A 12,255-nucleotide genomic window follows, 5' to 3' on the forward strand; every position below is an offset into this window, starting at 1 on the left:
AGCTCAGTTAGATACGGCGAATAAACTAATATCATAACTGAACTTTTTTTTTTTAAAGTTTGCATACACCTTTATACGGATTTAAATAATTTTTAAATTTTTTAATGTAGGCTAAATATTTAGGTTTCTTTCTTTTTAAACCTTTATGCCAAATTGAAGTATCTGTTTGGAGATGTTTTAATATATGAGTTCGAAAGACAACAAGAAAACTAGAGAATTGGGCAAAAAAAAGTAATTACTTCCTATACGTACTCTTTCCCTAATTAATTGTAAATAGTACTATTTGTATTAAAAAAACCACTAATATAGGGCTCGCCGCGGCATTCTAATATATATACTAGCTAATAACACTATTCTCATAGAGTGCCTGTACCATATATCAGACTATATACTATAGGAACAAGTACTATTGGATCGAGTCTAAACTCAGCCAAATTCGTTGAACATAGCATAATCTAATATAGGATACAAGCACTATATTTCAGTGGCGAGTCATCTGAACTAAGTACTATGCTATGCACATAGATCAAACTTTCCTAGAGCTTGCCACCGGCTACAGATAATAGCTAGTGCCATTCGATTACTCATTACATACGCCTTCCTAACAAAAGTCTTCGCAGGCAGTTAGTGACTTGCAAGCAGGAGCACGGATGTAACTTAGTTGCTAACCTAACCAGTATACAATAGTTAACTAGTTAAGTGTCACAGCTCGTTCATTGCTTTTCACAGAGGATTGTCTCTGGACGGCAATCGCTAGTATATCGCACGAGAGAACATGATGTAATTTCGTTCCATAGGTCAGCCGGCTGGCTATTTTCTACAAAGCTCGTACCGTCGAAGATAGCACCTAACTCACATTAGGCTCGGGGCAATAGCAAAAGACCATCGAGTACAGTAAGATATAACCTGCCTAAATGTACCTATCTGATACGGTGTTTTTACCAATATTAAGAGCATGTCTTCCGACACGTAACAATAAACCTTCGTCTCTCCACAGTATTGCGCGTACCTCAACGTGGTTAGATCAAGCAGGGTAACCATTTTCACCACAATTGTTTGGTAAGGAATCTCGTAAGGTTCAAGTACTATTACCTTCGTCTTAGCCTACAAGACCTAATCGTAGTAGAGTGATTACTAACCACCACAAGATGTTATGAAGTCTGCACACGAGCGACAATCCTTCTGTGGATGGCAGTTTCTTTTCTTCATTCTGTGTCAAACACGTACTAGTAGACTTGAGGAATAACAACACGCATCAGTCGCGCTAGAATGGGTACGATCTTTTTCGTACGCTATACGATAACTAAATAACTAAACTCTGTTAAAGTGTGTTCACTAATTGACGAAAGCATCGAGATATTGCTAACAGTCGAAGGAATTCCAATACTCCTAATGCCTCCACATACAAGCAATGACCTACCCAGTTTGCTTTAGTTGTTCTATTGATTGAACAACATAAGACTAACCTGCTGAAATAACAGTCACTTAATGGAACTTTTTAGGTTCGAGATGAAGTCAAGCACTCGATTGACTAAATTATCCAGAGTTATTCAGCACGCTATTCTATATACGAGTCAAAAAGCTCCTTAAATATGTATAGTAAAGACACTTATTTGACAAAACTCGTTTTTTGCAAAATTGTAAAATGCAAAATCGATGGTGTAATTAGCTCATGGCTCTTGCTAAGTACATTAACTTAGATAAAGGAAGCTAAGTTAGTTTCTCCCTTAATAACAAGGCTAGGTAAGATAAACCTTGATGCAAACTAAAAAAGATCTGTTAGAGGTGGTTAGAAATAGTAAGATATAAATTTAAATAATTCATTACCTCTAACAGATCTCTCAACCAATAGTCAATGTTAAAAAAGAAGCACTAGATTGCTACACGTTAGCTTCGCACAGTAGCAGAGTCTAGATTTTAACTATGGTTAAAATGCTAAAACCAAGCTTACTTCCTAGTTTAAGGTCACTAGTTTCTTCCTACTCGATTTAAAGGTAGTTTAAGTAGGTTTTTTCACCTTGGTTTATAAACCCTAGCACAGGAGACTAGAAGACAATTCAAAGATATTAAAAATATTACAAATAGTAATCTCCTATGCTAGGGAATAAGGTTCTACTTTGGTGTAACAAAAATAACTACCACTCTAGAAATGGTAATTAAGTCATTATACCAAAGTGGAAAAAAAAAGTAAGAGTAAAGATTTCCTCTTTTCTAGTTCTAGTGATCCCAGGAAAGGCTTTAGCCTCGGGGGCGACCTTAAGGCCACCTAGTACTTCGCTCCACTAGGTCATCTAGCGAAGCAAAGAGGAACTTTTACTCTTACTTTTTTTTTCTACTTTGGTATAATTATTTAATTATCATTTCTAGAGTGGTAGTTAGTTTTGTTATACCAAAGTAGAAATTGCTTAAGTAGTTAAGTGGTATAATCTTACTTCTTTATCGTAAAGTCCATGGTTTGATTCCATTCTTAAGCATAACTGCCTAAAGGAAACTTACTTAACCTTAACTTATCCTTTGGGAGGCTAATTGACTTTTAAACCAAAATGAAACAACCTGTTTACAAACATCTAATATAATCTAACAGGAAGAAACTAGACTAGTCATCATTTTAACCAATAGGAAGTAATCTTGGTTTACTCAATTTTACCATAGTCAAAATATAGACTCTGCTACCTGTTTATGAACCTTATGTGAGTTGTACTAATCTAGTGGCTATTTTAGACCATTGACGATTGGTAGCTACTTTGTAGCTCAGGTTAGAATAAAAGGGTTAGCTTAAGTTAATACACGAATCAGTTTAAGTTTATCTACTAATAGACCAAAGTTGGTCTAATCATTTAACTTTATATACTAATATAATAGACTAGAGTTTAGAACATCAGTCGCTTTCGACTCTGTCACCGAAGCTCAAAGTAATAATATAGATATTTTATAGTTATATACTTTATAGTTGTAATTTAAATACTAGCGTATTGCCTACTATGTTAATGAGTTGTACAAAGTAGCATTATTGACATTGTATCTAGATGTTAATTAACTAGTTGGAAACTGGTAATGTGTTATATTTATAGAAAAACCTTTACATGCCCTGCCTGATCTAAAAGTTATATATAATTATACACTACACACGCACAGTAGCGCTACTTACTAGTATGTACTTTATTTTTATTCGTTACTATTAAACAAACAAAACTGACAATCAAGTAATGAGCTTAGTGAATAATGAATAAATTTAAATAAAATTTTATAAATAGTTATAATACAATACAATTAAAAATAACTTTTGTTAAAAAAGTACCTTTATATAGAATAATTAAGGACTCAATTGACGCGTATATAGATAGCGAGTTGATTAACTTGTTATCAAACAAAACAACCGATCGTGTGCATGAATTCATCACGAAACTGTGACGATTCCTTGTCTCACTTTGATTCTAGCAGGTCAGTCTTATGTTATTCAGTCAATAAATAACTAAAGTAAACTGGATATATACGTGCTATGAGTGGTAGCATTATACATTATGCTTTCGTGAAACATTGTACACTCTTTGAAGGAGCGAGGTTTGCTGTTTGACTCTAGGCTATTATCGTACAAGTGCTTGTGACAGAGAAGCCTATATATACACGCTGGCTGCGTATGCCTTGCGTCTCATGGTACGTGTTTGACACAGAATTAAGATAATTGGGAGCCATCCGTTGACGGATTGGCATACATGTGTACATGCGCTAAGGTCTTGTGGTGTATAGTAATCACTCTATGATTGTAGGGTCCTGTGACCTTAGACGCATTCATAGTAATTGAATCTCACGGGAATACTCACCAAACTACTTTTATGAATATGGTTATCCTGCTTGGTCGATGCAGGTCGAGGTATGTATGCTACTGCGGAGAGTCGCAGGCTTATCGCTTCGTACCGAAAGGTACCCTCTTAATATTGGTAAAAGCTGCGCAGCGAACAGGTACAGCTAGGCAGGTTCTATCTTACCTGTGCCGAAAGACTATTACTATTGTCTCGAGCCTGACGTGAGTTGGGTACTAGCTTCGACGCTATGAGCTTTGTATAGTATAGCTTGTCGGTTTATCTGTCGGACGAAAGTACCTAATGTTTGGCGTGATGTATACTAGAGTCGCCGTCCTGCGACAATCCTCTGTGAAAAGCAAGGGACGATCTGTGTAACTCCACTCGTGTAATCGACAAACAGGTTGACGGCAGCAGCTAAGTTTCATACGTACTTATGCGCATAAGTCACTAACTGCGTGCGAAGGTTTCTGCTATAAAGGCGTATGTAATGAGCGACTACACTAACAGTATCACTGGTCAAAGGGATGCCGGTGCTGGTGCTACATGCTACTAAAACGAATGTATGTAGTTAACTAGCAGGTCGTTACGATCGAGCTGGGGTGGTATAGTACTGGTACTATATGCTTGTCGAAAGCTATTAGTGCTTGTAGCTATAATACCTACCTCGCGCGAGCGTTGGTTGGGTCCTAGTGAATAGTACTAGTTGCTATAGACTATTGGCTGTAGTATGGTATCGGTACTATACTAGATAGTGTCAGTACCTAGTATATATATATATATAGCGGGCGAGCCCGTATTTTTATAATAGGAAACGCTATAGTATGAAAGTAGGACGTATATTTTCTAAGTCAAATTAACGAAATTCTCGCAACCAGTAGCTATGGTAAATTTTCCTCACGTGCTTCCGGTTCTCAAATGCCTTTAAATTTTTATTTTTTGTCTTTACTGATAAAATATGTGTTTATCTTTCTCATGCTAAAAATATAGCTATTTCTATTATTTGTTGTCATAAATTGAAGTAATAAAAAATGTTAAAATTTTACCATTGAGTACGTCAGGACCTTATTCATAATAAGTTCTCATGTTATAGAAACGTACGACCTTTTATAAAAAGAGGCTACTTCCAACACATTGTCAATAGCCAGAAAACAGATGTTGCTCAAATAAGTAAGACCACTCCAAACTTGGCATCTATTTAAGTTTCTTAATTAGCACATTTCCGGAAACATAGGACATACTCTAGAAGAGAGAGATCAGTACATTGAAGCGGTGGCTACAAAGTTAAAACTGTCTTTCTCACCTACATAATGGATACTAAAGTCGCGTTAAACGGTAAATCATTATAATGACTTAAAATGCAAGACTCTTTTGTTACTAACTAGAGTCTTCCTCAATTTGGACGTCTACCATCCCACTATCTCTCATCGTATGGGCAAAATAGCGAGACAAATAGCCATAGGATGACTGCAGAAATCAAAAAAAAATACTCGTGGTACATCAGATTTTAAAGGTTTAAAAACCTTTCTCTTACTGCAATCACTACCTTGCAAGGAGCATTAATTTAATTTTAAATTAGATTATTTTCCGTTAAAGTAACAACAAACTGAAGTTGTTTTGTTCCATGAACACTTTCCTCAAGCTATTAGAACTTGTTTTTGAAAAAGCTTAATCATTACCTGGAAGTGCGAGCTGCACCGACGAGAACGAACCCGTGACATTAAATTTGCAAGTCAATGCTTCAACTACTGACGGTGACAAATCGCACTTCTAACTGGTATAAGTTTTGTTTCAAACAAATAATGACTATTGCACTGTAAGCTTGCTTTCCTACTAGGAAAAGTCGCAGAAGCCGTGTTTTTTTAAGGTTGCAAATGTGTTGACGACAAGTAACCTACTCCGGTTTTAGTTTAGGTTTCTAGATACCTTTTTATCACTCAACAAATCTTAAGGTGAGCGAGAACCTCAAGTAACGCCCTCAACTACACTTATAAAGCTAAAGATATTATGTAATTTATTCAAATTATCAAGTCAATTTTCTATTAGTAGGCATTACGACTTGTGCAGGAACAAAACCAGGGTATTTATAATCACCTATTTTATTCTCCCTATACGTTAATGGTGCCCTCTTCTACCGCTTAAATCCTCTTAACTTTATATGTCGATAACAACGTTATTTACATTAAGTTAACTCTTTACTTCTTGCAATTACTTATTCTACTTTATTAGAGAGATGGTTCACAAACCGAAGAGCCCCATGAAAAACCACGCCACGTCCAACTGACCGAAAAGAAAAGATAGTAAAAAACTTAACTCTACTTAAGATACTTTTCAACTGGAATAATCTAGCCAAAAACCTCACTGTCATCATAGGTAGCCAACTAAATTGCAAGACCCGCCTGAAATACTTGGCTAGGAAAAATTAATACGACTCAAGATCTACACTATGACTCACCCAATTTTAATTTATTCTTTTATACTGCAGATGTTGCATAAACTTCAGCTAATAGTTTTTTTAAAGTGGTATGTATCAGGAGCACTTATAGGGGGTTTGTTTATTTATAATGAATTGTGGGAAGAAGCCCTAGTGTATTGGAAAACGTTCAGAGATTGCAGCTCTACACTGGGAAGGTAAATCAGTGCAGTACACCGCCGAAAAGTTGGAGTGAAAAAATCTACCGCCATCTGAAGATCCGCCGATTTCAAGAACGCGGAAATCATAAAGATCTCGATCGCCCTAATCCATCTCGGCTCACCTCAGCAGTCGACGACCGAAGAAACAAATCGAGAAGTAAGCGTAACAGACGTCTTTCGGCCCCTGAAATTATTGCAGATTTTTACTCGATGAGAATGCGAAGTTTTTATTAATTTCATAAAAAGGCGCTTACAAAAAACCATTTACAAGGTCGGTGTGCTGTACAAAAACCACTACTTCGACGAGGGAAAAAAGTAAAAACGTCTTCAGTGGGCCAGAACACATGAAAAATTGGATATTGGATGACTGGAAAAACGTGTTGTGGACTGACGAGTTCAAATACGAAGTCTTCGGCCAAAAAAGTAGAATTTTTGTACGAAGAAACCAGGAAGAAAAAAAGTGTTACTAGCATGTGTAGTTCCAATAGTAAATTATGAAGGTATCTCCGTGTTAAAATGGAGTTGTTTCTTTTATGCCGACGTCGAACATTTGATCAACATTACTGGGATTATGGTTAATGAAAATTATCTCCAAATCTTAAAAATCAATGTGCAGCTTTCAAGAGGGCGATTTATCGGTAAAGTTTTAACTTCATGCAGGACAAATATCCTAAACACACCGCTCGGGTGTGCAAAACGTCCCTTGCCAGCAAAGAAGAGGAAAACCGCATCCAAATCATGGTATGCTCCCCCCCATCCCCCACCCCACCAAAGTCTGGACTCTAATCCGATCGAAAAATTATGGTTGAACTCAATAGAAAGTAAGAAAGGATCAAAGGATAAGTGTAGAGTTCTCCAGAGATTGGAGCGATATCTGGCAGGTATTCTTTGAGGAAACCAAAATTTAACTTTTTTTTTTTGATTTCCACAGTCTTAAAAATACGATTTTGCTGTAATATGGTTATCTGTTTATTAGAGAATATAACACAAGTAAACTTTTCTTTGGCTTGATTAAATTGCACCAAGTACTACCGCGTTTATTAACTTTTATCCGTAGTCTATACTTCCTTGAGCGATAGTGCATATCGGCTAATATGCAAAATATGCGCTTAACCTTGATAACAAATTATTTTTAAATCTATTTTAAAAAATTGAGTTACGCTAGTTAACTTATAATAAGGACTGCAATTAATACAAAAAACAGCCTTTTTAAAATGTTTACAGACGCTTCTCGGTATAAGGACCAAGCAGATTACATATGGGTCACAAATGTTTAATCTACAACACTTGCGGGGGTGTGTTTTACATAATCAAAAAATTAGTTGTATAAGAAACTATTGTTTTAATGTTTATAGGGCTTAATACGATTATATAGGTCAATAATGCTTTTAATCTTAATCACTTTAAAGAGAAAGAAGTACTGTAATAATCCTTTTGATAACCTGAATTTCGGCTAACCTGACTAATTACTAATAAAATAGTAAAGGGTTGGAATAACTTTAGTGGCATACAATCTAATGCTACACCTCGGATCCTTATGCTTCAATTTAGTTTAAAATATTTTTTGTTTTTTGTTAAAGTTTTAATATATCAACTGTTTCTGGGTTCTTGAGGGATCATGTAGTATTTAACAGGTTTTTCCTCTTTTATTGTCTTTAATTTTATTTCATCTTTATTTTTAGTGAAAAGTGCAGTGATATGTTTAGATTTAGCATCATAATAACATATTGGTAGTCAGCAAAAGAAGTCAAAACCCATCGCAAAATATATACATACAAAAGTTGACCAGGTAATAGAGTGCGATGGATATAACTAATTTGCTTACTTTCTTTTTTCTTCATTTTACATTTGACATGTATTTCGTACTGATGGGTCTTAAAGTGTTTAACTTTTGGGACAATGTTTTTAAGATACTTCTAGCTAATATGACCATAATTCTAGTGTTCTACGGGTGTCTTGGACTGGGTACAAGAAGGCCTTGAATCTAGAGGTTTGTTATTAGAGCGTACAGATCCCATTTTTAGAGATCCTTCTGCAACTTATATTTTGTTTTTTTTTTTATCGTAGCACGCATCGAGCCTAATTCTGTAGTGTATCCATTCTTACCTAATTTTCCTCCTGAGATTAGATGAAAGAAAAAAGGGCCGTAGACTACCTTGCCCTTATCTAGAACTTTTAATTAACCAGCTTGGTAAGATTATAAGTCTTCCATATTTTAAATGAATTTTTTTCAGTGTCTATCTTAAACCAAACAATTTTTGATAAAATGTGTATACACCGCAGAGACAATAACTAAATTCCGATTAGGGTTCGTGGCTTCTGGGCTTTTTAATAAACATACTTTGCCAAGGTGGCCTATCGTGCCACAAAAGGTGCACTGAGTTTTTAAAAAGGGACAATTACTTCGTAAACGACGGCCATTACAACCTTTGCATATGTAATTAGGAGACACGCGTCTGACAGTTGAATTTTTCTGTACTGTAAGGTGACGTTACCCTAAGTTATTGATTTCAAAGATGTAAATGCAGTTCCTTCTACCTTTTCTAGTCTCTGCTTGTAATAACGAATCTAAGGCATAAATATAGCTCAATTCGTTGGAATTATTGGTGTAATGTTGCCCTTGATATCTTGTCGTACTTGTATTCACCTCCACACCTGTAAATAAAAGTGGTTTGTATATAATCACGTAGTTTTATAGATATAAGGTGTTTAATCTTTTATAGTATAGTGCTCCTGAATTTCTCGAGCTAAGTGATCAAATCTATTAGCAAAGTGTTGAATAGTCTCTTCTTCTCCTTTCAAGTAATACGAAGGTTTCCCATTTTTACCATAACTGTAGCAAGTGATCTACGGCCACAAGTATTTTTTATTGCTTCAGTGACTGTTTCAGTCAGTGTAATATCGATATTGCCTATTTTGCTTTAAAATTCTTCATGTACGCTACCATAAAAATTAAGTCAGGTATGGTATGCCAAAGAAGGTCAAGGCCAGTTTGATGACAATTAGTCATTGACGAAGTTTTGAAGGTTCCCGGAGCATTTGAGCATTTCAGGTAGTAGAACCTGCTGGTGATTTCACATGCTTTTTTAATCATTGTATTAAAGATGTAGAAGCATGAGTTAAAGAATAAAGGCGCTAAAGATTGGAAAGAGTTTCAATTATTTAGTAGGGATGTAAAGAAGAATAAAAATAATAAATACGGAATTATTTGGAGTTTCACAAAAGAGTAGAAATAGAGAAAGATTGAAAGACAAAGTTATCCAGTAAAATATAATATGGAATGGAAAAGGAGATAAAATAGAAAAAGACAAAAAGAGCAAGCTCGTGCTTGTATTGTAATAAGAAGGCAAGCGAAAAAAGGCAGAGTAAGATTAAAAGGAAAGACAATAATTGAAGAAAAATCTGTTAGTACTTGCCTTCTCACACTCTTACGCACAAAACCCAGAAGGAGAAAGCATAAGAGATCGACTAAGCTACTATATACGCTTGCGTTTCACGCCTTTATATTTGTTGAGGTTTTACGTCAAACTATTCAATTGTTCACATTGCTGTAGTTTTGTTACGAGCTTCAAAGCTCAAGTAATATGACTTTGACTGTTATTACTTTAAACTCCTTTAAAAGAATTTGGGGACGTTATACTGGTTTTGGTTTTCATACTCATAAAAGTACTGATACAACAAATAATTTAGTTTACAAAGTTTGAAGTTTTGTTAGAGGTTACTTTTGTACAGAATGTTATTAACTTTCTTTAGGTACTTTTTCTATTGGAAGAACTCTTTCGCCTAAACTGCATTTAAGGTAAGTTAGCTCTTTAAATAAAAATTTTAAATTAAAAATTAGCAATTACCGGCAGGAATTTACATCCCGAGTCCTCTACATGCGAAGTAAACAAGCCAATTCCTTTTTCTAAAACTAAAGCCGCTTCCTTTAACATAACCGATTTAACTAAAAGCGACCGCGAAAAGTTCTTCGCATCTTTCCTCTTTTTTTTATATATAAAAAAATAATACTTGTTTTTATCACAGAAGAAGAATTAATTGGGCCGGTTGGCTAAACATTTCAATATTGCTGCTTGTTTGTTATTGTATGTACTACGGCCAAGATCCTGACTGCGATCTTTTTCCTTTCATAACAAAGTTTGTTAAAACCGGTAGTTCCTGTGCATCTTGTCTAGAGAATACGTTTATAACTTGTTATGAATAGATTTGGAGCCTGAAATTTTATTTAATAAACGGGAATAAAAGGAAAATCTTCTTAAACAATAAAAATAAGAATGGAGATTTTTTTTGTAAGTATACTACACTTTCTTTTTTGTAAACACGCTTTTCTTGTAAAGAAACTAATTTGAATTATTAATAAATCGGTTTTATATAATTGAAGTATTGCTTAATTCATTCCGTTAAGGCTGCTTTATTTTGCTTTGATTATTTTAAGATGGGGAAATTAAGATAATTAAAAAATATAATCCCCAGCTTAACGAGTAAAAGAAGGAACCATTTTTTATTAAACGTAATGGTTTAAAATAAATAAATTTCATGAGTTGGTCCCTTTCAGTTATCAATGCAATTAATTTATATAGAAAAATTTATATGTTAGCAATTCTGCTTTATATAAACTTAGAACTAAGATATCCGTTCTTCTCAGGATTGGTATAAAAATCCAATAGTTTGTTTTTTGTAGGTGGAAATTCCTTAGGAAGAACCTTAAACTACTTAATAAGATAGTTAATTAAATCAAAATTATAGCGCAAAGCTCCGTAATCAGCACCTTTTCAGGCTTAAGCAAAGCCCGTAGCGTCAAGGGCGAGTAGTACTTCGCCACGATACGGCCTGCATAAGAGTAATTTAATTAAATAAATTTGAAAATTATATAAGAAGAGGGAGAAACCTCCGTTTCTTTCAACAGCTTCAATCGCTGTTTTAGAGGCAGCGGAAATTTCTATGTCTATTTTACTAACAAAGCCAAGAGCGCCGTCTCCTACAGACAAAAAGGTAACACAGAAGATATGTACTTCGTTAGAGATAAAAAAAAAACCTAAAAGTTTAACGCCATATTTTGTTCTACTACACAACTTGGAATCCTGCAATGTTTTCAAAGTTATTTTCTTCGAAGGATCAATCTTTCCTCTATCAATCCAGACTTGTAATTTCCTTGTAAAAAGTGTAGAGATTTAAAAGATAAAAATAATATTGCTCCATTCATTTAAATAGAGCAACCCGACATTAAGTCGTAGAAATTCTCCTTCTCTTGGTTTAGGCGAACGCATCTTAGGGATCAGCCTCCAAAAAGGGGTGTTCCCTCCTTGAAAACCAAGTTTATTTTTATGGTTAGGAGAATCTCCTCTACCACACTTTCCCCCTATACTAAAAAAATATATAACTTCTTCAACAAAGAAGGCATATTTGCAACCTCTGTTCCCTCTTCTCCTTATTTTCTTTTTACATTTTAAACTTGGAAGATTATTAAGAGCAATATCTGGAAGTTCTCTCAGCGCATCAATACTAGGTGGGCGCAAGGGGAGACGCATAACAAGAAAAATGGGAATATGATAATTTTCTGTATAAAAGTAGGTAAGTGGTATAGAGGTTAACAAAATATTACGTTACGAAAAAGCAAGGGGGAACGGGTTGGATATCATGTTGAGCAAGAGGACCCAGCTACTTCTGTCCCATTTGAACTTTATCTCAAAAGGTTAGTAGCTTTTATTAATTATTATATAACCGTTAAAACAAAGTTCGAGGGGTATTAACATTAATTATTCCTAGAAAACTTCCTTAGTAACCTTTATGCCGAAACTTTTAAAACCATGTAATTCCTTAG

The 12,255-nt window shown here is 34.8% G+C and overlaps 2 protein-coding genes across 2 annotated transcripts; one reads left to right on the top strand and one right to left on the bottom strand.

Annotated features, from left to right (window-relative positions):
• Positions 1-9,979: 9,979 nt before the first annotated feature.
• LOC135121409 (uncharacterized) lies at positions 9,980-10,676 on the top strand. The gene is made up of 5 exons (XM_064045730.1): positions 9,980-10,100; positions 10,188-10,233; positions 10,289-10,399; positions 10,461-10,585; positions 10,639-10,676. The coding sequence occupies exons 1-5, from the start codon at positions 10,019-10,021 to the stop codon at positions 10,674-10,676; spliced, it is 402 nt and encodes a 133-aa protein (XP_063901800.1). The 5' UTR covers positions 9,980-10,018.
• A 357-nt stretch (positions 10,677-11,033) lies between these two features.
• LOC135121410 (uncharacterized) lies at positions 11,034-11,907 on the bottom strand. Its single transcript, XM_064045731.1, has 6 exons — positions 11,845-11,907; positions 11,652-11,793; positions 11,470-11,585; positions 11,323-11,412; positions 11,203-11,264; positions 11,034-11,143 (listed from the first exon to the last, which is right to left on the bottom strand). Exons 2-6 carry the CDS (start codon positions 11,699-11,701, stop codon positions 11,042-11,044), a joined length of 420 nt encoding a protein of 139 aa, XP_063901801.1. The 5' UTR covers positions 11,702-11,793; positions 11,845-11,907; the 3' UTR covers positions 11,034-11,041.
• Positions 11,908-12,255: the final 348 nt, after the last annotated feature.

The sequence above is a fragment of the Zophobas morio genome, unplaced genomic scaffold, assembly GCF_036711695.1.
Source record: "Zophobas morio isolate AGI-343-1 ecotype UQ-CSIRO unplaced genomic scaffold, CSIRO_AGI_Zmor_V1 ptg000579l, whole genome shotgun sequence".
NCBI classification, from domain to species: Eukaryota; Metazoa; Arthropoda; class Insecta; order Coleoptera; family Tenebrionidae; genus Zophobas; species Zophobas morio.

What these genes read in the sequence shown, in the direction of transcription:
- LOC135121409 (XM_064045730.1), top strand. Translation starts at nt 10,019, where the DNA reads ATGACTTTGACTGTTATTACTTTAAACTCCTTTAAAAGAATTTGGGGA. An exon ending in TGGTTTTCATACTCATAAAA is followed by an intron (nt 10,101 to 10,187) that starts GTACTGATACAA and finishes AACTTTCTTTAG; the next exon opens with GTACTTTTTCTATTGGAAGA. An exon ending in AACAAAGTTTGTTAAAACCG is followed by an intron (nt 10,586 to 10,638) that starts GTAGTTCCTGTG and finishes TGTTATGAATAG; the next exon opens with ATTTGGAGCCTGAAATTTTA.
- LOC135121410 (XM_064045731.1), bottom strand. Translation starts at nt 11,701, where the DNA reads ATGCGTTCGCCTAAACCAAGAGAAGGAGAATTTCTACGACTTAATGTC. An exon ending in AGCTGTTGAAAGAAACGGAG is followed by an intron (nt 11,265 to 11,322) that starts GTTTCTCCCTCT and finishes ACTCTTATGCAG; the next exon opens with GCCGTATCGTGGCGAAGTAC. An exon ending in CTTTGCTTAAGCCTGAAAAG is followed by an intron (nt 11,144 to 11,202) that starts GTGCTGATTACG and finishes CTTATTAAGTAG; the next exon opens with TTTAAGGTTCTTCCTAAGGA.